A 25,178-nucleotide genomic window follows, 5' to 3' on the forward strand; every position below is an offset into this window, starting at 1 on the left:
AGCAGAGACAGGGATAGGGCAGGAGGCGTGCACTCAATCAGTGGGAGTTGGGAAACACGGGCGGTGGTGGGCGCGGCTGCGGCTCCCGTGGCGGCTTGACGCGGAACTCGCTCATGATGCAGACGTGACTGACGTAGAAAAGAAAACACGAAAGACGTGAGCAAACCAGTAGAACAAGCAAGACGAAGCCAGGAAGACGTACTCGGACGGGAAGTGGGCGTTTGGGAACCCGACCACCTTCTCGAGGTACTTCTTGTCCACACCGCTCAGCACAGCGTTCACCGCCAAATTCCCAGCCGAGTACCATATGTAGTCGATCTGACCCTGGAAGCTCGGCGTGAAGTTCGTCAGCGGCAGCGCGTCCGTGCCCGCGTACGCGCTCTTCAGCCCCAGCCGGTGCCGCAGACCGTCCGACGTGTACTTGCCGTACGAGTGCGACATGAAGTCTGGGTGGTCCGAGGGCACGCTACCGTTCGACAGATACTCGTACACACCGCTCTCCGGGACCGAGTTGTAGTCCCCGCAGACGACTAGCGGGATCTTCGTCCCGTCCGTGTAGATTGGCGCGGGGCGCGCAGCGGGGTCGTCCTGCGCGGAGGAAGACCCGGCGCTCGTCGCACTCGTGGGCGAGGGCGTTGGCAAGCGCGGGGGATACTTAGCGAAGTGGTTCCCGATCTTCTCGATCTCATCAAGGAGCAGCGCGATCTGGACGAGCTTGACGTCACGGTAGGCGGGGTCCCAGTGGATATGCGCATTGGCGATGATAAATCGTGTGCCCGTCTTACGGTTCTCGAACAGGCAGACGACGGCAATGTGGTCCTTGGTCAATACCCTGTTGAACATGTCGTCCGTCTTCTTGAAGTCTTGCCGCTGCATAGCTACAGCGCTGAACTCGATGAGGTGCTTCTCCACGAGCTGATACCTGAAAGCATGAGTACAACGGACGAATCAGTATCCCATGCTCTTATGTAAAGGTGCAGCCGTACTTGGACTTCTTGAAGAACGTCGCGCAACCGTCGACCAACCGCCTGTCCGCGTCGTTCATCGTCTTGTACCTGGATTTGGGCCAGTACACCCCCTCGTAGTCGCGCTCATCTAACTTCTTCACGAAATAGTCTTCGTACTGCGCATTATCGACCTCCTGCAAGCATAAAAAGTCTGCGTTGTGGTTCACGATCTCGGACAAAATGAGCTCCTTGCGGTATTCCCACGCGAGCGCCCACGCCGGAGTGTAACCGTACAGCCGCTCCGTCGCGTACTTCTCGCACAAGATGTTGTAGCAGAGCACGCTGAAGGACTCGACGCTCGTGTCAGCTTCCATCGCTTCGCGCTCCGCAGGGGTGATCAGACTGTGCCATTGGCGTTCCGGCGGGGGCGCCGGTGCGGGGCACGAGTCACGGAGGAAGGAGATGAGTGCAGGCGTGCCTTCCTTCTGCACGATGGACTTGATCGAAGGCTCGATCGGATTGCCCTCAATTCCGAGCGTCTGAAGCTGGTGCAGGGTACCCAATTCCGGGGGGATGACTTGCAGGTGGTTGTCGAAGAGGTAAAGTTCCTTGAGCTGTGTGAGCATCCCCATCTCTGGAGGAATGGTGACGAGGTTGTTCCCAGAGAGATCGAGGAGCTCTAGCTGCCGGAGCTTGGAGATCTCAGGAGGGATGACAGTGAGTGCGTTGTGGTTGAGGTATAAATTGATGAGAAAAGAGAACGAGAAGAGCCCTGATGTAGGCGAGAGGTTCTTGATCTGCACACCACCCATGTCCAAGGAACTCCAAGTATTTGGAGGCGGTCGTTGTGTGGTCGGCCGAGGCGCCTCTGCGATGGGTCCAACGGTGGATGAAGGATGATTCTCCAAGGCTTTGGGGGAAGGTTCTGTGCCATTGGTCGTCGAGCTCGTTCCTGCGTCGACCGCGTCGGCCTCCTTAGTAGTGTTGGGATCCGGTGGTGGGGGTTTATTGGGATTAGTAATAGGGATGGCGGACTTGGTGACGGTTCGAGAGGCCATAGCGCTGGCCCGAGCACGGTGGTGTGGGGATCGAGAAGCACGAATCATCTGATCCGATAAAAGAGCGAGCAAACAAGAGAGTAAATGAACGAACGAAAAAAACGAGGTGCAAAGATGAGGAGAACGAGAAGGGGGGCATGGAACGCGGTGTAAGTGCACTCACCTCGCACTTTAACAACTGCTGCTGCCAATGCGGGGTAATAAGCAGGTTGGGGGTGCTGCCAGGAGGGGACTGGCCCATGCCGACGTGCTGACCATGGACGTTGACATTGACGTTGCCGTTGGTGGGTGGAGACGGGTAGTGGGTGAGAGAGTTCTGGTGGTGGTGCTGGAGCGAAGGGAGGTGGTGCTGCATGTGGGGAACATTTCCGTTCGTGTACAGCGGATAACCGGGGGAAGGAGGGGGAGGGCCGAAGTTGTGGGGGCGTGCCCAAGCAGACTGGTCATGATGAGATGGGAGCTTGTGTGCGATGCCTGGGGATTGCTGGGGATAGTACATCGCATTGGTTGAGCGACCGAGTCGAGAACAAGAGGCCGCGGCCCAAGGGCTGTGTGAGACGAAAGACGACGATATGGAAAATGTGTGAGTTCGCTGTGTGAGACGACGAGGAGGCAGAGGAAGGGGAGCAGAAGGCGGAGAGTGGTGAGGGAAGAGAGGAGAGAGGAGGAGTATAGATGGAAAACAAAGAGAGGGGATTTGACCGGAGACCGAGAGTGAGTCGGTGTTGCACCGCTTCTGGGCCGTCCGTCGGGCCAGCGTGACCGAGGCGGTCACACCAGACGCTGACTCAGCTGCCTCTCGCGCTCCGACCGACGCTTCAGCCACCTCGCAATCTCGCCTGCGATCCGGCGTCCAAGGCATCCCTGCATATCCCTGCATTACACTACTCGCGCGTTCCTCGCTCGTTCTCTCCCTATTAAACCCTCTGTGTTCCCCCGTCTCCCCGTCTACCCCCCTCCCATCTCGCCATCATGACAGTCTACCAAGCCACAGTCTCCGCACCCGTCAACATCGCCTGCATCAAGTCAGTCCCCACCTTGTCCCCACCACAGCCGCGGATCCTCATCACACTTCATTCATTCTAGGTACTGGGGCAAGCGGGACACAAAGCTCATTCTCCCGACCAACTCATCTCTTTCCGTCACCTTGGATCAAGATCATCTCAGATCCACCACCACTTCCCGTGCCGACCCTTCCTTTGACAAGGACAGGCTCTGGCTCAATGGAAACGAGGAAGAAATCAAGGACGGTGGTCGCCTCGCAACCTGCATCACTGAGCTCAAGCGCCTCCGCCGTGAGCTCGAGAAGGACCCAAAACAACCCAAGGTCAGTCGACGCCCCCGTCCCCCGAAGCGCTCGCACTTTACACAACCCGCCCGCCCGCTCTTCCGCGTCCCGCGGCCAGCTCTCTACTTTCCCCGTCCACATCTGCTCCCGTAACAATTTCCCCACCGCCGCCGGCCTCGCCTCCTCCGCCTCGGGCTTCGCCGCCCTCGTCTCCTCCCTCGCCGCCCTCTACGAGCTCCCCGCGTCTCCCTCTGAGCTCTCCCTCATCGCGCGCCAAGGCTCCGGCTCGGCCTGCCGCTCCCTCTTTGGCGGCTTCGTCGCCTGGGAGCAGGGCACGTCCCCCGACGGCCTCGACTCTTTCGCGGTCGAGGTCGCCCCGCGCGAGCACTGGCCCGACATCCACGCCCTCATCTGCGTCGTCTCAGACGACAAGAAAGACACCTCATCGACGTCCGGCATGCAGCGCACCGTCGCCACCTCGCCACTCCTCCAGCACCGCATCGCGCACGTCGTCCCCGCGCGCATGGCGGCCATCTCCGAGGCGATCCGCGCGCGCGACTTTGACGCGTTCGCGCGTATCACGATGCAGGACTCGAACCAGTTCCACGCCGTCGCGCTCGACACGGATCCGCCGATCTTCTACATGAACGATGTCAGCCGCGCGATCATCGCGCTCGTGACCGAGTACAACCGCGTCGCCGTCGCGCAGGGCGGGAAGCTCAAGGCGGCGTACACGTACGACGCGGGTCCGAACGCGGTCATCTACGCGCCGAAGGAGAACATCAAGGAGATCGTCGAGCTCATCGTGCGCTACTTCCCACAGGCGGAGCCGTTCAAGGACTCGTTCGGGCTGTTTGGCGTGGCGGGAGTCGGGGAGGGCAAGGTGGTCGACGGGTTCAACGCCGCGGTAGCAAAGAAGCACGCGGTGGGCGCGGTGAAGGGGCTGATTCACACCAGGGTCGGCGATGGGCCGAGGAAGCTGGGGCAGGAGGAGGCGCTGCTGGGCGCTGAGGGTCTGCCTAAATTTGTGGCCTGAATAGGAGGGTGCGCGGGAGAAACAAATGGTGTACCACTAATTATTAGACTAGAATTGCTTTGCTCTGGGTTCACACGTCTACATGAGATGGCTATTCGCCCGTTGTGCGCGCTCTTGTTCGCGGGGACGGTGACGGGTGAAGCACGTGACGATGAACGATGCACTTCTGGGCTAACAATGCGTGGTCGAAGTGTGGTCGAGTCGTTCTGCACGAAATGTTCGCGAGCAAGTTCTTTCTCGTTTCCGCGGCAAGGCTAGCGAGCCATCGCCTCCGTCTTCCAGCCGTCTCGGCTCCCGCTCTCCTTGGACACAGGGTCTCATCAACAAGTGCTTCCGAGACATCCTCTGCCGCTGCAGACGCTTCCGATTCGGCCGCTGGAGTCCGCCGCACTGATAGGCTCCTCGTAGCTGAACACCAGGAGAATGCTGAACACTCCACGCAATCCTCAAGCGCCACCACGCAAAGGCCCTCCAAATATCGTATCTACAATGTCTTTTCGTCCGAGGAACCCAATGCCGAAGAGTATGTCCCCCTCCTCGACGACCAAGGCAGACCCCCTCCCCCACATCTCTCTCCCCGCACCTCCCTCTACGGCAACACACAATCCGTGGGCGACAACAGCAGACATATAGCCGACCCAGATTTCCCGCTTCCTGATCCGCCCAAGCCCTCGGGCTACCCCGCGCCGATGCTCAACAACGCTGACATCAAGACATACCTGGCTCCGCTGTACCACCGCAGCTGGAGCTACCACTTCCACACCCTGGAGGACATGCGGCTCTCCCCCGCACTGCGTAAGCTCTACAGGTTCCCCAACGACCGCGCCGCGCTCGACTTCGTCACCAAGCTGTCGCAGCACGCGAATACTATCCAGGTGCGCCGCTCCTCCCCTCGTCCAGCGCCACCTCACGTTCGAGCGTACGAACCGGTCTGCAACAGCACCACCCCGTCATCCGCTTCTGCGACAAAGACGTCTTCGTGTTCCTCTTCACGCACTCCGCCTACCTCCCCGCCGAGTCCGACCTCGCCGCGCAGTCCGCCGCCATCGGCGAGCAGGTAAGGAAGCCCGGCGTGACCTACCACGACGTCGGGCTCGCGTACCACGCGGAGGGGCTCCACGACACGATGCGCGCGCAGACGGGCTTCCCACCGCATACGATGGTGCGCCCGCTCACAGAGCGCCCGCGCTCGGTGCGCGATCTGCTGATGCAGTTCCGCACGATCGTCGAGAAGCGGTTGGTGCGCAAGGACGTGGAGCTCTCGGCGCACCGCAGCGCGCACGAGCGGCGCTTGCAGAGGGCGGAAGGGCAGCGGGGCGACAAGAGGGCACGATACATGAAACCTGGGGACGAGCGGAGACCGGTGCGCATTTGAACGATTTTTTTGCTCTTGCGAGTTCGCGGGGCAGATGTGCCGGTGCTGATGCTTCGTTCGCACACTTGTAGGGCAGATCAGGCGTCTCGGACAGCCTCACGCTGTTGCGCACGCTCCAGAAGATACGGAACTCGCCATTTAAATATGCTCGAAGATCAGGCGATGAATAGGACTGTGCTCGCGCTGTAAAAATTTGCATTCGCCTGCTGCCTTGATCCTGTAGGCCTCGCACTGTTTTCTGGGCGAATACATGTGACTTGGCCGTGCGTGAAATGCGCTGTATCAACGCTTCTCGTAGCTGTAAATTGTACAGGATCTTGGCAACTGAGATCCTTAATTTTGGACCCACAATTTTCTGCGGATGAGTTGCGAATTTGAAATCACGTCAGCGATCGGCGCGTCTCGCCGCCTCCGGATATCGTCCTTGCTCGCACCTCCACTGTGTGTTTACAGTAAAACCCAGCTGACTCGTTTGAAGCCCTTGGCTTCTCGCCGGCGACACCACAGCAATCTCACAATAGCGGCCTCTATTCGGCGCCGACCGACATCATGACCCGCTACACAAATTTCGGCCGCAAACGGACGTACCTCGACGCAGGGTTCAATTACCGCGACGACCATGCCGACAACGACAACGCCCACGGCGGCGAACAGGCCGCTTCCGCCACCCCTCATGCATCGACGTCGACTCAGCCCCACCCTCCACCACCAGTAAACGAAACAGCCCCAGAGGGATCTGCAGAGACCATCGATGGCTCTGCGCAACCGAAAAAGTCAAAGCGGAAGCGAAGCAAGAAGGGCAAGGGGAAGCAGGCGGTGGAGGACGGTGCAGAGACTGTTGGTGCGGGGGAACGACGCGAAGGTGGCGCGGACGAGGGCGAGGGAGGCGCGGATGGGTCAGAGGCTGTGGCGAGCGAGAAAAGAAAAAAGAAAGCGGCGAAGACCGAGAAAGTGATGAAGGCGAAGGCGAAGCTGAAGGAAAAGGTAAAGGCGAGACGGACGAAGGGTCAGTCTCTATCTCGCGGCCCTGCTCGTTTCTCTTATTTTACCGTCGTCCCATATCTGTGCAGATGCAGCAGAACGTGCTGCGGCATCCGAACGACGGCGCCTGAAGCGGATGGCGGAGCGACATGCGAACACGACGTGTTTTGCTTGTCGAGAGACGGGGCACGCGGCGGCCGACTGTCCGAACGTCAAGTTGGACGATGAAGAAGGGCGCGCGCAGGGAAGGGAGAAGCCCACGGTCGGGATATGCTACCGGTGCGTCTCAAGCATGAAATACATTACTGCTACACACTGTGCGCTCGACGCTGACGCGCACGCGCGCAGATGCGGCTCACAGAAGCATACACTGGCGCGTTGTCGAAAGCACGTTGACGAGCGGAACCCATTGCCGTTCGCGTCGTGCTTCGTTTGCTCGGGCACGGGCCACCTCGCGTCCGCGTGCCCCAAAAACAAAGACAGAGGCGTCTACCCGAACGGCGGGCGCTGCAAGCTCTGCGGCGAGACGACCCATCTCGCAAAGGACTGCGGCCTGCGAAAGCCAGGCGCGTCCATTTTTCGCTTTCTCGTTCTCGTTGCCCTGTCTAATTTCGTGCAATGCGCGCGGTTGTGCGTTGTCGTCTCTGTAATGCAGAGCGAGTCGCGAGCGCCGCATTCTTCGGGACGGGGCAGGAGGCGGGCCCGGACGAGGACGATTTCCACACGTTCCGGCGGAAGAATGCGGAGGTGGACCGAGAGGCGATGGGCGAGGAGCGGGTGCGGAAGATGGCGAAGGTGCGGGCGGGAAAGCACTCGGGCATCGTCAAGGCATTTGGGGATCTGCCTGTGAAGCCCAAAAAAGTGGTCATGTTCTGATGCTTGTGGGTATATGCTGTATGTTAGCGCTGCTGAGCCCTGTACGGTTGCAGCACGCTCTTATATATGTCGTTGGAAGTGACGTCAGCGTAAGGCACTCATTATCCTGGAAAGCCCTACCTCGCTCAAGTCAACTCGGGCCTCCGACTCATGACAGTGTCTTTATGATGAACGCGAAGATTATATACGGGACGGCCTGGTAGACCCCATATGCAGACCTTCTGTGAATGAATTCTGACCTTCAACTGCAGGAAGAAGGAGCGCACGACAGCATTGGTGGTGAGCGCGGTCTTGCACGGCTTCAGAGCAATCGACACAGGTGCGTTCTATAAGTTTTATCATTGCAACCTTCACCGCACCTACAGATACACGCCTAGCTTGTCAGCTCAAGCATTACAGGTATGTGCGAGCAACAGAGAAGTGATCAGAGCAGATCCGGATGCCTTTTTCTTTCTAGAGAGGATCTTGTCGGGGAAGCGTTGCAGACATTATATGACAAGCATGGCTTCAAAAGGGAGGATCTATTTATTCAGACAAAGTCTGTGCCGCTACATATCCTGCATTCTTTTCTCAACCTCATCTATACTGTTAGATTCACCTCAATCAGCGGCCAAGACACGTCACTTGCGTTACCGTACGACCCTTCTGACCCTCCTCGCACCCAACTCCTCGACTCTTTCTCCACTTCAATCCGCCAGCTTCGCACGACCTACCTCGATGCCTACGTCCTCCACTCGCCGCTCCGGACATTCGCTCAGACGCTCGAGGCCTGGCGCGCGCTCGCGGAGCTGCAGGACGCGGGCAAGGTGCGCGCGATCGGTCTGAGCAACGTCTACGACGTGCGACTGATCGAGCGGCTCGGTGCGGAGAGTGGGCGGCCCGTTCAGATAGTCCAAGACCGATGGTACGAAGGCAATCGATGGGACCCGGAGGTCGTGCGTTGGTGTATAAATAACGGAGCCCAGTACCAGTGAGCTCGCCATCTCATCGATATCAGGGCTGATATGTGGATCTGGACGTTGAGATGGTTTGATCCTGCTAGATCGTTCTGGACGCTCACTGGATCGCCGACTCTTCTTGCTCACCCAGCATTGACGGCCCTCGCGCGCACTAAGCACTGCACCCCCGCGCAGGCACTCTATCGCTTCGCCCAGTTGCAAGGCGTCACGCCGCTCTCTGGGACCACGGATGAGACGCACATGCGTGAGGACCTGGAGGTGGAAAATATTGAGCTGGGTGAGGAGGAGGCGGGCAGTCTAGTGCAATTCATTCAGTACTGAGGTGATCCCTTGGTGCGAGGTTCTAAACCTAATGATAGATTGGGAGGTCGAGTTATTGATTGATCAAAATCGAAGGGGATACTACCTCTAACAGGCTGAAAATGACAAAAAATGAATCAGCACCCTATCGTGGATCTTCCACCTTGTGCAGAAAAGCCGAAGGCACATGCGAAATAGAGAGGAAGAATACTGCCCGCCACCCCGGAGAATGCCGAGGCCGCATCGAAAGGCGACGAAATTTCGGAGGCGGTTTCGCCGCGACTACCACAGCACTTGAAGACGATATCCTCCATTCGTTGTTCTTCTTTCACTATGTTTCCTGTCGCTTGAGAGCGTCCTCGATTCTACCCGCCCGCATGCCACGTCTGTGCCATGAACGCCAATATCATATACACAACAGCTTGGTAGACATCCAGCCGCTCTGACTGGACAAGACCCTAACCTTCATTTATGGTTTGTTGGTGTACACAGGAAGCATGAGCGCACGACTGAATTGGTGATCAGTGCTGTTTTGCAAGGGTTCAGAGCAATTGAATCGGGTACGTCGCCTATGCAACGTGATCTCGCGACTCATCATGTTGAACATTTGGTTCTCGTACTAGGCTGTCAGCCCAGGAACTACAGGCAAGTCCGGAGCTGGAGTCCCAGCGGTCGTAAAGTGAAAGTGTCCCCTTTTTCCAGAGAGGATCTTGTTGGGGAAGCATTACAGACCTTATATAACGATCATGGCTTCAAGAGGCGGGATCTTTTTCTCCAATCAAAGTGTGTCACTCTCACCTTGCAACTGTTTTGGCACCTCACATGCTCGCCTGTTAGATACGTACAATTTAACAGTCAAGACTCCACCCTCCCCTTACCATATAATCCCTCCGATCCCCTGCGTGTCCAAGTCACTGCATCTTTCTATGCCTCCCTCAGCTTCTTGCGCACAAGTTACCTCGACGCGTTCATCCTCCACCAGAAGCTTCCGACATACTCTCAGACACTGGAGGCATGGAAAGCACTTGTTAAGCTGCAAGACCTAGGCAAGGTGCGTGCGATTGGAATGAGAAACGTGTATAGGGTGGGCTTGCTCGAGCGACTCGGCAAAGAGAGCGGGCGGCCCGTGCAAATCGTACAGGACCGGTGGCGATCTAGGAACAATTGGGATTCAAATATTTTGGATTGGTGCAGGAAGAACGGGGCACAGTTCCAGTGAGCATCCTCATCTTGAGCTCTCAGCTGCTAAGCCAGTCAAGTCAAAGAAGAGCGATGAAACCTAAAGGGCCTGCTCGTTCATTTCAGGGGGTCGCAGTCTATCGCTGGGTCGCGTCGCCTGCTTTCTAGTCCTGTGCTAAAGAAGATCGCGAGCAATAAGAACCGCAGGCCGACTCAGGTCCTTTACCGCTTCGCACAGTCCCAAGGAGTCACTCCACTTTCGGGATGCACGACAGATCAGCACATGCAGGAGGATTTAGAGGCTGAAGGAATTGAACTCGATGAAGGGGAGATCGACAGCCTTGTGAAGCAGGTCGAGCACCTGACCATCTCCCGGCGCAAAGCAGTGTATAGAAGGGATCATACTAGCCACGGATATCCAGAGACCACGTCGGAGGCTGAAGGAGAATCGTCAACGTTGCTACCTTCGGTAGACTAGATCATACTGCATCTGGTGGTTGTGTGCATTGATATCTGTCAGTATCATAGTACAATCATATTGTTACAGTTATTGTTGACGTGATACACCGTTTCACAAGGTCTTTACAAGGAAATTTAGCTATTCACCCAATGTCCAGGCATTTTCCTTGATCAGCCGCTCCCGTTCGAGAAGATACTTTCCTGCAAATGTCTATGAGCTGTACGAAGACTCATGAGGAATCGTAGATAGTTTACCCTCCTTGTACTTCTGCGAGTGATCAGATGCTTTATGATAGTACCATCCCACCCGCTCGTTGCATCCCACACAGAAAGCGTCGGCAACGGTATGCACACCCGTGCTTGAGAGCCAATATGTGAGCTATTCAGATAATGATACATTAACAGCAGCTCACAGTAAAGGTCTATCCTCCCTTTTCCCAAGTTTGACGTTTACAGCGGAATGGATCAAGCTACCCAGACCCTGAGAGAGATAGAGAATATCGTGTACTCGGGGACTCACTATCCGCGTCCATCCCTTCCAGAGAATGATTTACTGATCAGTTCGTCTTGCAGAGCCTGCTCACCATAAGGGCACGCATTACTATGTTTCTGATTGGCGGAAGAGCCTAAAGAAACTACTGACAATCACGGCGGAGCATGTTGAGCACGAGAACGTGGGGAGGCCCTGATACATGTAGGCGACGTGGGATTTAGATGAGTCTACATGCGTCTCCATGTTTCTGCCCCAATTCCTGGTGGCCGCTTGTATATGCAAGAGCAGGGAGAAGATTTCAAAGGTCAATATGCCAATGGTCGCAGCTGGAGTGCTATAGAGTATGCTGGACGACTACCATGCTTGGGAAGCTGAGACAACCGCAAGTGTCAAATTAGGGTTAAGGTGCTCACACTCCTTCCACCATGGCAGAAGAACAAAGACGAGTCTGACGAGATGCCCGTCTCAAACAGCATCGCGGCGACGCGGGTTACGACAATCTTCAACGTCTCAACTTTCTTCACCAAGCTTCTGCGTATCTATGCACATTCTCAGTGCCTCTAATGTCACTCGCACACTAGCACGAAATTCCCAAAACCGAAGCTGCCGCAACCTCCAACAACCGACTATTCTTTACGCATCTACCCTGAGCTTTATGTCTCAGGTGGCTTTATTTCGCGGTGCTCTACCCAGATGGGCCAGGACGGGCGGCGGAAGCAGAGGAAGGCGACAAAGCGCTTAGCGCAATAAAGATAGGTGCCTGGCGGAACATCGGCGTTGAGGGCATTGTGCGGGGGTATACGGTATATACTAGCCGCCATCCGTGTTCAACGTGAGCTCCTATTGAGATGCCTGTCTTCATCAAATCGAAGTTGAATTATTGGCATCGACATTGCCTCTCACAGCGTCGAGCGCGGGTGGGCACCTTGTCACTGCTATCTGCGATGCAAGACTGGGTGAGACTTCCGCGCCGGATTCCAGCGGCCTCCACCTGTGACCCAGGTATCTCTGAGCCTCCAGGAGGATCCTCATATAGACACAAAGAAAGGACGGCGCCGGTTCCGTCCTTGTTCGAGCGAGGAATGAACGATTGGTAGCCAGCCGAATAGTGTTCGACAGATCCAAGGCAGTTACAAGGCTCCTCTCGACTCATTCGCAAAAACTCTTGTAATCGTACAAATGATCATACAAACAATGCGGCCGCGTTCTCACATCCTAAAATATACTTTTAGAATTCCAACAGCCGAGCAAACTGCCCGGTCATGCGTGACGCCATGTCCTCTACCTGCTTAAACTTCGCCGCGCCGCACGTCCCGCTCTCAACATGCTGTATTAGCCCTGATATAAGCTTGAACGGTTTATTGCACCTCGGGCACTTGAATTGATTCTTGTCGTGTGCCGCAGACCCGAGGTGCGCGTTCAAAGACGCGAGCGTACAAAACGTGCGGTGGCAGAAGTAGCACTCGTACGCAAACCCGTTGAACGCTTGCCGGTTTGCTGAATAGCGAACAATCGTGCCCCCGGGCAATCCCCCCGGACCTGCAATGCGATGGGACAGCGAGATCCTGGGAATTACATTGAGAGCATGGATGGCGGATGTGACTTGGTGCCGAGAAATATTGTTGCACGCGCCCGATTCGATATGGAGAGCGATCGATGACGGGAACTTGAACATACCACCGCATAAGGGACATCTGAATTTGCGATCGATTTTGGGCACGTTCTTCGTCCTCGGATGCGCTTTCGATTTCACTTTCTTCCTCTTACTCATCCCGTGAGCGGGTGAATCCTGCAGATGCTGAAACACGAGGGCGAATCAGTAGCAGATTGGGCAGCGCTGCGTTATGGTCAAGTGGCACCAACCTGGTCCAACGCTCTCTTGTGCATGAAGAAGCGCTTGCATTCGGTGCAGTAGTGGTGATCCGCTTTGGCACGGCAGTGAGCGCGCAAAGCCTGTGTATGCGCGAAGTTTCGATTGCATTTGGTGCACAGGACCATTTCTGATAGGGAAAGGAGCGAACGCCTGCAGGCTCGACTCAGCTGCGGACGAAGGCTAGATATACTGTAAGTATGCTCGGGGTGGTCCCGGCGAAGCTGATGTTATCTCTAGAAACGGACCCAGCACCTCAATCACCGCACTTCTAGAGCCTGTCTGTACGACACCGAAGATTCGGTATTCTCGGAACAGAACACCTTTACAGATCTATACGTACCATTTGTGTACAATTCACTTTCGTAACACAACCTCATGTCAGAACACGCAAAACCAGAGTCTAGAAATATAGGCACCTACAGACGGTCTGACATGTGATTTACGGGTCGTTCTCCGATTGAAGAACACTAACAATCACGGCGGCGGAACGCGTTGAGCGCTGAGCATGAGAACATGGGTAAATGTAGGCGATGTGGGACTTGGATGATTCTGCATAGTTTCTGTATGCGTCTACATGTTGCTAGCCCAATGCCCGATGGCCACTTGCATATGCAACAACAGGGAGAAAATCACAGGGGTCAATAATCGCAGCTGGGTGCTATAAGTGTGCTATATGGCGGCTGGAGTTAAGGACGACTTCGCGTCAGAGTCGGACTCAAAGACAGACGACTGCAAGTGTCAAATTAGGGTTAGGTGTTCTAGTGGTGTTTCCATTCCTCCCTCTACGATGTCAGACTCAGAATAAAGATGAGGTGCCTCATACGGCGTCGCGAAGCATAACATCCTCCCAACATTTCAGCAAGCTTCCGTGTATCTCAGTATCATCCCCAATGCCGTTTACAGCAAATTCCACCGAAGCCGGTGCAATTTTCACTCCCACCCGCGACCAATACATTTTCAAGCCCCTCAGCAAGCAGTTTGGAAGTAATAGAAGTAAATCTTGTTCCTGCTACTCTAGCTGAAGTCGGACATTGAAGAAAGGCAGCACTAGGCGATCTCCGCCAATGTTCGAGCGAGAGGGCCAAGGTTCCTTTTTCGGGAATGAACAATTGGTGACAGCTGGATCTCATTCGACCGCATAGCAAATACAGCAACGCATTTTTGCAGACTCTATTAAACCGCAGAATAGTCTTGATAATGCGCGAAAAAGAAAATCACTAGCAACTGATCTAAAGCCTTCTCGACTCGTCTTCAAAAAAAAAATCATCGTATAAACAATCATCCAAATGCAGCGTCCTCACAGGATACATAAATACATTCTCTCACAATCTCAACATCCGAGCAAACTGCCCCGTCATTTGCGTCGCTATGTCCTCCACCTGCTTGAACCTCGCTGCGCCGCATACCTCGCTTTCGATGTGCTGGACCAGCGCCGAGATCAGGGTGAATGTCTTTTTGCACTTCGGGCACTCAAATTCGTCTTCGTCGTGTGCCGCAGACCCAAGGTGCATGTTCAGAGACGCGAGCGTGCGAAATGTGCGATGGCAGAGGTAGCATTCATATGCGGACCCATTGAACGCTTGCTCGGTCGCCGAATAGTGGACGATCGTGCGCATGGGCGGCCCACCAGGGCCTGTAATGCGATGGGACAGCGAGATCGTGGGCACTATATTGAGACGGTGAACAGCGGCTGTGACTTGGTGCCGAGAAATGTTATTGCACGCGCCGGACTCGACGTGGTGGGCGATCGACGATGGAAATTTAAACATGCTGCCGCAGAGGGGACATCTGAAGTTGCGATCCTTGTGGACGCGCGAGGACGAGTGCTGCGGGGATCTCAATGTCTGGACTAGGTAGCTTTGACCATGGCTTACTTGATCTAGCGCGGCCTCACTTCCAAAGTCACGGGAGCACACGAAACACCAGTTGTGTCTGGAGCTGCTGGCGAGGTGTTGATACAGGCTCTCCCTCGAGACGAACCATCTTGTGCAGCCATGGCAGTAACGTTCTTCGCTCTCGGATTCCGAGTCGGTCTCGACTTCGCTTTCTTCCTCGTACTCATCACTGGAATCTTGATGGGCAGCCGAACTCTGTAGATGCTGAAACGTGAACAAACATAAGCAGCAGAACGGTCAGCACTGTATTGGAAGTAAATCATATCAACCTGTTCCAGCGCTCTGTCATGCACGAACAAGCGCTCGCATGCGGTGCAGTAGGGGTGGTCCGCTTTGTCACGGCAGTGAGCATGCAAAGCCTGCTCATGCGCAAAGTCTCGATAGCATTGGGTGCACAGGACCATATTTGGTAGGGGAGGGAGAGTAAGCTTGCAAGCTCGAGCTGCGGGTCGAAGGCTGGATATAAGTACACGCGGGGTGGTCCCGGAGAAGCTGATGTATCTCTGGAATCCGCCCCAACACCACAATCATCACGCTTCTTGAGCCTGTACGACACCGAAGGACGTGCTGCGGAGGAGATTCAAGGGTCTGCGTGCTCTGACCAGAACAACTTCCACAATGAACTACATCAACATACGTGTCCGTACGTACGACTTGTCTGATCTGGGTGATGAAGTAACTGCAGTCATCTATCTTCCATAACGAAAGTTCAATTTCCTAAGTAGTGTGACAATGACTCGCATTTCAGAAGCAAGTCAAACAGTCACAGAGTCCAGAAAAAATCGACAGACTTTCTGACATGTGATTCGCCAGTCCTTTTTCGGGGTCCACGGCTAGAAGTGCGCGAGTTCAGAGCATCATGCGCAGCACAACACACCCTCATAGTGCGTGCCCACTGAATATAGAACGGTGCTTCCCCGAGCAGCAGCGTCGGCCTGCTCTCGATGGCTTCCTCACGTATCAAATTGTCCTCGAGGTGCAGGGCGACGATCGGATATGCATTGGGTCAACAATACATGAGCGGAATAGCAGAGGAGGTGGGAGGAGTGTGCGAGGGGGATATAAATGGTGCTGCGACTGCTCATGCGACGTACCGCGTGCCCGCGTTTGGCTTGATGTTGCCATCCATCATCGCTTTGCATTTACAGATGTCGTCTATAGTGACAATTTCATCCAAGCACGGCGTGATGAGATGGGCAGTCTCATAGGACTAGTGACGAGGGCTTCTTGAGGGAACGAGTAGAGTTGTCAAGGCTATGCGAGAGACGGTGGCGAGGGGGAAGCCGCACGGTGTAGATGCGTAGCTGCAGCTCTCGGGTGCTACAGCAGCATAAGCACATATACGAAGGCGGAAGGGGACCAGCGGGGTCTGTTTCGGATGAACGACACCGTCATATGACTCCTGTCAACATTCAGGGCGTCGTCAGAGAGGGCAGAGTCAGATGAGTCCGGGAGTTTCAAAGTCCGTGCAATGCGACACGAAGCGGAGATGAAATGTTGCACCCTAGATGTGACTCCGGCGTGGGTCCAAAGTGTCGTCCAGCCCTTATACACAGAACGTTTGACTCCTATGTAATGAAAGCTGAAAACAATCACCATCAGTCCTGATCTACTTAGTAGCACGGTAGATCTCGCTAGATCAGCATGCTTAGTGGTCGACCATTGGAATCACCATAGAAGCGAACCTCACTTTCAATCATTCTCAAATGCCTGTGTTACTTCTGACAATATCTTGCCAGCGACATGAACGCGACATGAAGAACGCAGCGCCAGGCAGCGCCCCAGGATACTCCCAGGATGCCCCAGGATGGAAAATTTGTGACGCGTCGTGTCGCACCAGCACCGGGGCGGAGGTCTGCTCATCTCCCCATATTCATAATCCCCATGTGCATCGCCTGCCACAACTCCCTTCACATTCCGCAACAGACTGGTCTCATAACTGCGACACACCACTGGCATCATCTGATCCAAGCCCTTCCCGATTAAAGGACCTATAACTATACAAATCATCATCCAAATGCGACCGCGTCATTACATCCTAAAATACACAAGACAAACATCTTCTCAGTATCTCAATAGCCGAGTAAACTGCCCTGTCAACTGCGTCGCTATGTCCTCCACCTGCTTGAACCTCGCCGCGCCGCATACCTCGCTTTCGATGTGCTGGATCAGTCCAGAGATCAGGGTAAACGTATTTTTGCACTTCGGACACTGGAACTCGTCATCGTCGTGTGCCGCAGACTCAAGATGTGTGTTCAGAGACGCGAGTGTGCGGAATATGCGATGACAGAGGTAACATTCGTATCCGGAGCCGTTGAATGCTTGCTCGGTCGCCGAATATTGGATCATCGTGCGCCTGGGCGGCCCACCAGGGCCTGCAATGCGGTGGGACAGCGAGATGGTGGGGGCTATGTTGAGGGCATGGACGGCGGATGTGACTTGGTGCCGAGATATATTGTTGCACGCGCCGGATTCGATGTGAAGAGCGATCGATGACGGAAATTTGAACATGCTGCCGCAGAGGGGACATCTGAGGTCGCGTTCTTTGTGGGTGCGCGAAGACGAGTGCTGCAGACAGTTCAACGATTGGATAAGATGGTCATAACAGACTGATGCTCTACTTGATTCAACGCCAGTTCGCTCCCAAAATCACGAGAGCATATAAAGCACCAGTTGTGTCTAGGGCTGCTTGCGAGGTGCTGATAGAGATGCTCCCTTGAGATGAACCACTTTCTGCAGCCTTGACAGCAGAAGGCTGCGGTTTCACTTGCGTGGTAGTAGCCGTCATGGTGCGCGGGAGAATATTGCAGGTGCTGACATGCGAGGGAGTATGAGACAGTGTCAACGTTAATCGTCCGAAGCGACCTATAATACGACACACTGTACCGACCTGCCATAACAATCCCACGTGCAAAAATAGTTGCCTGCATTCGATGCAATAGTTGTGATCCGCTTTGTCGCGACAATGGGCATGCCATGCCTGCTCATGCGGAAAGTATCGAAAGCATTGGATGCACGTTGACATTCCTAGTAAGGGAGGGAGAGAAAGCCTGGGGGCTCGAGCTGCGGATCGAAGGCTGACTATAAGTATACACGGCATTGTCCCAGCGAAGCTGATGTCATCTCTTGAAACCGCATCAACGCCGCATTCAGGATGCTTCTGGAGCCTGTGCGACACCGAAGGACATGCTGCGGAGGAGGCTTGAGGTTCGGCGTCCTCTGATCAGAACAGCTTCCACAAATGACCACATCGACACATGTGTCTATACGTACGACTTGCCCGATCCAAGTAGCGGAATGCCTGTCGACGTGAAGAGCAGTCATCCATCTTCTATAACAGAAAATCCATCTTCCTGATTAGTGTGACAATGGTGTGCGTGTCAGAAGCAAGTCAAACAAACACAGAGTCCAGAAAAAATCGACACCTACAGACATTCCGACGTAATTCACCAGCAACCTTTAGGGTCTACGGCCAAAAGTGCGCGGCTTAGAGCATCATGCGTCGCGCAACACACCCTCAAGGCGCGCATCCACCGAACAAAAACAGTGCTTCCCCAAGCAGCAGCTTCGGCCATTGTCCTCGAAGTACGATACAAACTTCTCTATGACCAGCCCCGTCTCGAAGGTGATCGCTATCCTGTGGACGATCACGAACTGCCGTTTCAGGCACTGCAGCTCCGAGGGCGTGATGCTGCGCACGGACAGGTATCTGCGCAGACACAGCGAAAGTCGCAGGAATCTGCTCCAGCGTGTGCAGGGCGCCAATCGGACCTGCGTCGGGTCGACAATATATGAGCGAGATAACAAAGAAGGTAGGAGGAGATAGATGACGCTGCGACTACTCGTGCAACGTACCGCGTGCCCACATTTTGGGTTCTGACGTTATCTTCCATCATAGCTTTGCATATGCAGATGCCATCCATTGGGCCAGATTACTCCAACGCGAGAGACGGCGGCACCGCCGGATGTACATCAGGGTCAAGTTTGGGCAATGTTGAGGCCTTTCCATCTTCTCGATTTCGGTCTCATTGTACACAGAGCTCTGCGGTGCTGACGGTGTACACCCACTTCGTTTTTGATCGGTTCGGTTCAGTTCAGTCCCGGCAAGGCAGAAGAATAATTAGTGTGTGAGAGGGCCAGGTCAGCGGACTGACCGGTGGGTGCATGGGGTCATCGCACAGTGCAGATGCACAGCTTGAGTTCTCTGGCAGCACAATACATCTGGTAGCGGAAGGCCATGATGAAGTTCATCACGTCGATCATGAGGTTCGTGTCCAAGCCCATCTAGCGCTACATCGTATTGAACAGCGCGTCGTGGGTGGACTTTTCTAATCGACGGTTACAGTCCGGCGGGCAGCAAACGGATGAGCACAGCACGAGCACATATACGAAGGCGGAAAGGGAGCGGCGTGAGCAGCAAGGGTCCTTTTCGGCTGAACGAGCACGACAGGAGATACCGTCATTACGTTGCCGCCTTGGAGAGGAGGACGGAGGATGCCCCGTGACGAGAAGTTCGTGACGCGTCGCGTCGCACGGCACCGGGGCGAAGGTCCGCACATCGAGTCTCCATATCCATAATCGCCATGTGTTCCGCCGGCCACAACTCTTTTCACAATCCACGACAGACTCGTCTCATAGCTGCGATACGTCCTTCGAGACTTCTTCTATTCTGAACTAGATATCTTATAACTAACTATGGTCGAAGCTCGCAAGATACCCGTTATCAGTCAGAAACCTTTCCGCTGAATTTGATGCCGGACGACGAGGTCTGACCCGTGAATTCTAGTTGATACTGATCCTGGTGTCGACGATGCTATTGCTATGTGAGCTTTCCTTGTTAATTCGTTTTGTTGGTCAATGCTGAATCTATCAAAGACTTCTCGCACTGGCGTCGCCTGAAATAGAGATTGTAGGATACGTTGTGTCTTTCGGTACGTTCAGTCACGATCGTCTCAATACAAGACTTTATCCTCCGTCCTATTCCAGGGAATACCGATCTACCTGCCGCACAGTAAGTGCCGCTACCGGACAGCACGGTTTTTTGGAACATCCTTGTCGACATTAAACAACTTTGCAGTGCCAATATCTTCAAAATGTACCAAGCTGTTGCCCGGCATAGAGAGAAGCACCCAGGGACCTTCCCTAACCTAGAACAGGCAATAAAGCCTTTCGTCGCCAAAGGGGCTCTTGGCCCACTGAGTGGAGAGTTGCACAGTGCACAATACTTCCATGGCCAGTCAGTCACATATTCCCCACTTTCTAACTTCGTCCTCCTTCATTTAAATGTATTACCTTCTAACTCAGCGATGGTCTCGGCGGCCTTTCGGAGAAGCACCCTGAGTTGAACGTCGCACCTTCGGTTCTCGAGTCCTCATCTCATCCCTTCTTACAACCCACGGATCGCCCAGGCCACGAAATAGCGCTGGAATCACTACGGAAATACGAACCCCGAGAGATCACGTATATTGTCCTCGGACCCATGACAAACCTCGCGCGGATGATGCGCACTGACGCCGAGTGCGTGCGCAAGCGCATTGGACGTGTTGTGATCATGGGCGGCGCACTTGACGTCCCCGGGAACACGAGCCCGTCTGCTGAATGTGCATTTTCATGATTCCTGATAGTCGTCCATATGACTGATTAACTTTCACTCATGGTCCTGAAGTCAACTGGTTCGCGGATCCCTACGCCGTCGCCGAGCTCCTCACTCCCAAACCCACCGGCCCCCATTCTGGCCTCCCGCTTTCTCGAATCCTAATACTCCCATTGGACATCACAACCTTACACGAGCTCCCTTTCCCTCTCTACATCTCGCGCGTAGATCCCGCCTTCGACCCTGTCAAGCTCTCGGTTGCGGCAGACAAAGACCCCATGCAGCACTTCACGTCCGCGTTCCTCCAGCGCACCCGTGAGATCATGCGCGGCTTTGGTAAAGACGCCATGGAGCTTCATGACGTCGCTGCGATGTGGGCGGCAGTGCTGAATCCGCCTGTGAAGGATCCTGCAGACGAAACAGAGGATCTGGGCTTGACTCCTGGATGGACCATCGCATGGAGAAAATTCGAAATGGAATGGTGATAAAGCTCTCACATTATTACCGTCTAGATGGGCTCTGACGACGATTGAATTCACGTATTCAGCACAGGAGAACTGACGCGCGGGATGTGCGTTGTAGACCGTCGCGACGACAAGGGTGCATACGCGCCAGGAGCGAACCGTGCTGCGGTACAGGCGGCGCTTGAGCGCCAGAATCTGAAGCATGGACCATTCGAGTCTACGGCTCTACCTGCACAGGTTGCAGTGGAAGAGAACGCGCAAGTGAAATCGAAGACCGGTGGCGTGCCGACCGTCGTGGGCACGCCGGGGTCTGAAGCGTTGGTAAATATCATCATGAAGAGGGTTTGGGGCGTTTGAAAGTCACCTGAGTAGATCATGGATGGTGGTGAGCAGGGCCTTGTCGGTTGCTTAGAAGTCGAATATCCTCTGCAATTAGATGACATCTGCAAAACAGATTGTTGGGAATCCCTTCGCTTTCTAAACGACCACAATGAGCGAAACGGTATATCGACGTTCCTACCTCTTTTGGGTCTAACGCTGTCTCTTGATCGGAGCTTGCCTGTGCAGGAGCCGATGACAGGACACAGGGGAATCCTTCTCGAATCGCCGCTCCTGAGTACGTGGGGATCAATGACGATACGAAGTGACATCATCTATGAGCACCAAGTGTTGAGCTCCGTCCGTCACTACTTAACCCCTCAGTCCAACATCTTCCTCCTGCTTCAACACATCCACGCGCGCATCACTCCATTGAAAACATCTTCACTGCAATCATGCCTGACCCGAACCTCGACCCGTACACGTCCAAAGCTGAGAACAACAATGTCACGCCCCAACAAAAGATTACAGGTCCAGACCTCGGTTTCAGGGGTTTTGGTTTGGTCGATTAATTTTCTTGACAGACCTCCACAAAATCTTACAGGCTGCAAAGACGGGGATGCTCACCACGCGGGCGTCAGACGGGCATTTGCACGCTCGTGCCATGGCACCAGCCGGCCGTACGTCTATGGGCCTTACAACAATTTGTGTACTCACGTTCAAGGTCGACAGCGGTATCCCCTACTCAGCTCAGCCTAGTCTTCATCGCCAACAACACGTCTCCGAAGTGTCACGAGGTTCAAAATGATTCACACGTCAACGTCAGTTTTTTCGATAATTCAACGACGAACTGGGCCAGCTACTCTGGAAAAGCTAGGCTCATCGAAGATAGGAGCGTCATCAAGCAGCATTGGAGCTCCATGTACGCGTCGAGGTACTTGACTGAATATCATCCGCGATGACTGAGTGTGTTCTGTTTGTAGGATGGCCGCCTATTTCGGTGACCTGGGCGATGGCGTTCACAAAGGCGACGAGAACGATCCGCGCGTGATTGCCATCGAGGTTATCCCAGACGAGATCCGGTATTGGATCGCCACGAGTGGAGCGATGAGTCGCACTGTGCAGACAGCGTTTGCCGCAGTGACGGGGAAGGGTACTGCTCCAGGCGAGCTCCGTGAGATCACAGCCCCCGAGGTCAGCCTTTGGCTTGTTCTGTACCTTCGACTGACTTCAATTTCGTCTATAGATCCAGCTTACACAAGGTCTACAATCCAAGAAGGGGATTTAATATTCTTTACGTCAGGTTACCTCAATGTACAATGTACAACAACTGTATACTAGTCAAGTGTTGCACTGTCATTCGCGTTGAAGCAACGTTGGTCCCCACGCCCAGTTGTAAGGTAAAAACGTTGAACAAAGTTGAACATCAGTCAATTTGACGAAATCAAGACTGCTGCCGTATCATGCGATGCGATGGACACGTTCCAACTGCCAGAGAAAGTTCCTAGATCCTTACTCGCCCACATGTCATGCACTCGGTAGCTTCCAGAGCCGAGCCCTGGGACGTCTGCAAAATTCACCGTGAATGTTGTGAGGCTGGCTCCTGTATTCACGATGAATACATGTGTGCCCTTCGATGATGTACCGGAGTAGAACTGTGGAGGACTTGTGGTCGCGGACGTGGACGAAGTGAATGGTGAGGCAGGCGTGCCGACGGTCGCATCTTGATGAAAGGCGAGTAACTCCGAGTTTGTTATAATGGATATTTGATCCACGGATAGTGCAGAGAGCTAGGTTACAAATAAGCAAATAAAAAAAATGCATAAGCAATCGTCAGAGACAGACGGCGTACATTCGTTCCAAGGAGGATAGGGCTCTTCATGAACGCCCAAACAGCGAAATGAGAACGCTGTTCTTCCATGGTAAGGTCTCCATTACCGATCTCCATCATATCCATATCGTTATGCGCATAGAAGTCGATTGACGAGAGGTATTGGACGTTGGTGGTCATGATGGAGGTGATATATGACCAGGTTGCACTGAGAGTAGGTTCAGCATCTAAACATATATACCAACGATTCGGTTGGCTGACCTTGAGTCTCCAGACATGCGCCATGAGTGTCCCTAAGCATATTGGAACAGATAGCGTAATTAATCAAACGTGACCAGATGCATTCATGAGGGAGTACGTACGACGCGTGCACCCCACTCCCACACGTTAGCGGTACCCCAGATACACAGGTCAAATTGAACAGGGTTCGTATTCTCTGCAACAAGAGCAGCGCTGCAACCCTACTGTCAAAATCGGTTCGCTAACGCAGCTAATAACGTACGTCATCTGACGGTATCTGATCGCTGAGTTCGAGTTGCTGAGAATGTGCACACTAAGCAAAGGATTAGATCTAAAAGAATGGAAATTGAACTCACTACCAGTCATTGCCTGGAGGAGTCTATGTGATCGTGAGCATTCGATATGAGCAACCTTAACACTGATATATGGAACGACTTACACTGCTATCACTCCAGTTTCCCGGCACATTGCAGTTGTCTGTCATGCATGGGCCGTTAGAGCTGTCGATTAAGACATTGACATCTAAAAAAGATACCCACCATACTTTAGATCTAATCGTGGATGCTAATCTCAGCTTATTTCTCCAAAAGTGCATATTGATGATGAACTCACAATCAATACCCCAAGAGGCCCATGTAGCAGCGTCGGTGCTCTCATGGCCCAGAGAGCCAGGGAAACCTGCGCACGTGTTCGTCCCCGCATCGCTATGTGGATGTTTTTGATTTTAATTAATCATGTTACAATAGATGATTGGGTGATCTTATGGAGCTGACCTATAGATACCAATCTTAAGGCCGAGGGCATGGACCTGATCGGCGACATCCTTTAATCCATTCGGGAATTTCGTCGGGTCGGGAACTAGTTTGTTGTTAGAGTCGCGCGATGTCTCTGCCCAGCAATCCTAAATGAATAAGGGCGAGTGATATAAATTGTCAGAAACAGAGAGGAATAGAGCACGCGGGGAAAGGCGCGACGTACATCGATGTTCACGTATTCGTAGCCTGCAGCTTTGAGGCCGAGGCTGACGAAACTGTTGGCAGCCGCGATGACTTTATCCGCAGAGATCTCTAGATGTGTGCCGTTTTTGAATCAGCGTTTCCGAAGAAAAAGCGAGAAAAGATCTTATACATACCACAGCCGTAAGCATTCCATCCATTCCAGCTGATGATGGGAAATATATATTTATGCTCGATTGTCGATTGTCATGGAGCTGCGTACCCTAGTGCAGGGAGTTTCCCGACATCTTTCGAGGGACCGACTGTTGGCGCGGTAGCGGCTATGCCCGTGAGACTAGCAGTCGAAGATGAGGTAGTGCTCGATGCCGAGCCCGTGGCTGGAGGCGTGGTCAGGCTTCCTACGACGGTTGTGCTAGATGCTGCCACCGTGGTCCCCGAAGTTGTCGACTGGAGACACTGAGAGTAGTAATCGTTGCTATAGACGCAAGTCCATCTTGTGTGACCAACTCAAGTTAGATCTATCGATCATTCGAAAGCGAAAAGCACTGTACCCTGAGACACATGTTGTCGCGCCGGACCATCCTATTCCGCCGCATTGACCATACGCTCCCGACTGTGTCAAAGCTGGAACAGCGAGGCCTGAGATTGATAGAAGAGCGACTAGAGACGATTCTAGGCGATGCATGATGGTACAGCGAGGAAGAAACTTCGTGAAGTGTTTGAAGATCTTTATACCCAAGCATGACAGTGCATCAAGTGCTTCGTAGGGAGGAATATCGGGTGAAAGAAGTTCATAACGCATGATGAACGGGGTCGGACGAGCGTGTGAGAGCGTGTAGATTTACTGTATTTAATAGTGGATGAATGACTTCCAGCTAACGCAATCGACGACTGTAGGATGACGGAGTAAACCCACCTGGTCAAGACGCACAACAAGATAGTCTCAGTGAGTGAAGGCAAGCCGCACCTCGACTGTGTTCGACAAAAGCGAATATCGGGAATAGTGATCAGGTGTCCTGTCAGTCAACCGCGAATATATTCCGAGAATGGCGCCTCT

At 53.9% G+C, this 25,178-nt stretch overlaps 13 protein-coding genes across 13 annotated transcripts; 7 read left to right on the plus strand and 6 right to left on the minus strand.

The window, feature by feature from the left end:
- Nucleotides 1–37: 37 nt before the first annotated feature.
- HETIRDRAFT_319149 (uncharacterized protein) lies at nucleotides 38–2,246 on the minus strand (the record flags this gene model as incomplete). The annotated part of the gene is made up of 4 exons (XM_009549308.1): nucleotides 38–128; nucleotides 203–922; nucleotides 987–2,053; nucleotides 2,169–2,246. 4 exons carry the CDS (start codon nucleotides 2,244–2,246, stop codon nucleotides 38–40), a joined length of 1,956 nt encoding a protein of 651 aa, XP_009547603.1.
- A 605-nt stretch (nucleotides 2,247–2,851) lies between these two features.
- HETIRDRAFT_440521 (uncharacterized protein) lies at nucleotides 2,852–4,411 on the plus strand. Its single transcript, XM_009549309.1, has 3 exons — nucleotides 2,852–3,030; nucleotides 3,092–3,332; nucleotides 3,412–4,411. The coding sequence occupies exons 1-3, from the start codon at nucleotides 2,978–2,980 to the stop codon at nucleotides 4,327–4,329; spliced, it is 1,212 nt and encodes a 403-aa protein (XP_009547604.1). The 5' UTR covers nucleotides 2,852–2,977; the 3' UTR covers nucleotides 4,330–4,411.
- Nucleotides 4,412–4,544: 133 nt separating this feature from the next.
- Nucleotides 4,545–5,874, plus strand: HETIRDRAFT_101989 (uncharacterized protein; the record flags this gene model as incomplete). Its single annotated transcript, XM_009549310.1, has 3 exons — nucleotides 4,545–5,204; nucleotides 5,270–5,692; nucleotides 5,776–5,874. 3 exons carry the CDS (start codon nucleotides 4,545–4,547, stop codon nucleotides 5,872–5,874), a joined length of 1,182 nt encoding a protein of 393 aa, XP_009547605.1.
- Nucleotides 5,875–6,797: 923 nt separating this feature from the next.
- On the plus strand, nucleotides 6,798–7,253 carry HETIRDRAFT_28001 (uncharacterized protein; the record flags this gene model as incomplete). Its single annotated transcript, XM_009548591.1, has 2 exons — nucleotides 6,798–6,964; nucleotides 7,034–7,253. Coding segments are annotated over 2 exons (387 nt in total), but the record flags the coding sequence as incomplete, so codon positions are not given.
- Nucleotides 7,254–7,813: 560 nt separating this feature from the next.
- Nucleotides 7,814–8,787, plus strand: HETIRDRAFT_14643 (uncharacterized protein; the record flags this gene model as incomplete). Its single annotated transcript, XM_009548583.1, has 5 exons — nucleotides 7,814–7,880; nucleotides 7,939–7,960; nucleotides 8,019–8,099; nucleotides 8,154–8,531; nucleotides 8,604–8,787. Coding segments are annotated over 5 exons (732 nt in total), but the record flags the coding sequence as incomplete, so codon positions are not given.
- Nucleotides 8,788–9,108: 321 nt separating this feature from the next.
- Nucleotides 9,109–10,560, plus strand: HETIRDRAFT_440523 (uncharacterized protein). Its single transcript, XM_009549311.1, has 6 exons — nucleotides 9,109–9,245; nucleotides 9,313–9,380; nucleotides 9,444–9,465; nucleotides 9,523–9,603; nucleotides 9,658–10,035; nucleotides 10,126–10,560. Exons 1-6 carry the CDS (start codon nucleotides 9,214–9,216, stop codon nucleotides 10,475–10,477), a joined length of 933 nt encoding a protein of 310 aa, XP_009547606.1. The 5' UTR covers nucleotides 9,109–9,213; the 3' UTR covers nucleotides 10,478–10,560.
- Nucleotides 10,561–10,597: 37 nt separating this feature from the next.
- Nucleotides 10,598–11,194, minus strand: HETIRDRAFT_319874 (uncharacterized protein; the record flags this gene model as incomplete). Its single annotated transcript, XM_009549312.1, has 5 exons — nucleotides 10,598–10,659; nucleotides 10,714–10,817; nucleotides 10,872–10,928; nucleotides 10,979–11,034; nucleotides 11,102–11,194. 5 exons carry the CDS (start codon nucleotides 11,192–11,194, stop codon nucleotides 10,598–10,600), a joined length of 372 nt encoding a protein of 123 aa, XP_009547607.1.
- Nucleotides 11,195–12,179: 985 nt separating this feature from the next.
- On the minus strand, nucleotides 12,180–12,722 carry HETIRDRAFT_320739 (uncharacterized protein; the record flags this gene model as incomplete). Its single annotated transcript, XM_009549313.1, has 1 exon — nucleotides 12,180–12,722. The coding sequence occupies one exon, from the start codon at nucleotides 12,720–12,722 to the stop codon at nucleotides 12,180–12,182; it is 543 nt and encodes a 180-aa protein (XP_009547608.1).
- A 1,424-nt stretch (nucleotides 12,723–14,146) lies between these two features.
- Nucleotides 14,147–15,123, minus strand: HETIRDRAFT_320509 (uncharacterized protein; the record flags this gene model as incomplete). The annotated part of the gene is made up of 3 exons (XM_009549314.1): nucleotides 14,147–14,650; nucleotides 14,699–14,923; nucleotides 14,989–15,123. The coding sequence occupies 3 exons, from the start codon at nucleotides 15,121–15,123 to the stop codon at nucleotides 14,147–14,149; spliced, it is 864 nt and encodes a 287-aa protein (XP_009547609.1).
- Nucleotides 15,124–16,783: 1,660 nt separating this feature from the next.
- On the minus strand, nucleotides 16,784–17,744 carry HETIRDRAFT_169657 (uncharacterized protein; the record flags this gene model as incomplete). The annotated part of the gene is made up of 3 exons (XM_009549315.1): nucleotides 16,784–17,287; nucleotides 17,341–17,532; nucleotides 17,601–17,744. The coding sequence occupies 3 exons, from the start codon at nucleotides 17,742–17,744 to the stop codon at nucleotides 16,784–16,786; spliced, it is 840 nt and encodes a 279-aa protein (XP_009547610.1).
- A 1,469-nt stretch (nucleotides 17,745–19,213) lies between these two features.
- Nucleotides 19,214–21,133, plus strand: HETIRDRAFT_427781 (uncharacterized protein; the record flags this gene model as incomplete). The annotated part of the gene is made up of 8 exons (XM_009549316.1): nucleotides 19,214–19,268; nucleotides 19,506–19,542; nucleotides 19,595–19,650; nucleotides 19,706–19,730; nucleotides 19,797–19,955; nucleotides 20,024–20,319; nucleotides 20,385–20,793; nucleotides 20,860–21,133. 8 exons carry the CDS (start codon nucleotides 19,214–19,216, stop codon nucleotides 21,131–21,133), a joined length of 1,311 nt encoding a protein of 436 aa, XP_009547611.1.
- Nucleotides 21,134–21,549: 416 nt separating this feature from the next.
- On the plus strand, nucleotides 21,550–22,382 carry HETIRDRAFT_418857 (uncharacterized protein; the record flags this gene model as incomplete). The annotated part of the gene is made up of 5 exons (XM_009549317.1): nucleotides 21,550–21,625; nucleotides 21,679–21,774; nucleotides 21,827–22,016; nucleotides 22,078–22,288; nucleotides 22,341–22,382. 5 exons carry the CDS (start codon nucleotides 21,550–21,552, stop codon nucleotides 22,380–22,382), a joined length of 615 nt encoding a protein of 204 aa, XP_009547612.1.
- Nucleotides 22,383–22,524: 142 nt separating this feature from the next.
- On the minus strand, nucleotides 22,525–24,806 carry HETIRDRAFT_101995 (glycoside hydrolase family 27 protein; the record flags this gene model as incomplete). The annotated part of the gene is made up of 14 exons (XM_009549318.1): nucleotides 22,525–22,884; nucleotides 22,947–23,133; nucleotides 23,187–23,218; nucleotides 23,288–23,378; nucleotides 23,428–23,463; nucleotides 23,522–23,544; nucleotides 23,605–23,642; nucleotides 23,705–23,716; nucleotides 23,778–23,869; nucleotides 23,939–24,066; nucleotides 24,144–24,232; nucleotides 24,298–24,326; nucleotides 24,384–24,596; nucleotides 24,673–24,806. The coding sequence occupies 14 exons, from the start codon at nucleotides 24,804–24,806 to the stop codon at nucleotides 22,525–22,527; spliced, it is 1,464 nt and encodes a 487-aa protein (XP_009547613.1).
- Between the last annotated feature and the right edge of the window lie 372 nt (nucleotides 24,807–25,178).

Source organism: Heterobasidion irregulare (genome assembly GCF_000320585.1).
Source record: "Heterobasidion irregulare TC 32-1 unplaced genomic scaffold scaffold_06, whole genome shotgun sequence".
Lineage (NCBI taxonomy): Eukaryota > Fungi > Basidiomycota > Agaricomycetes > Russulales > Bondarzewiaceae > Heterobasidion > Heterobasidion irregulare.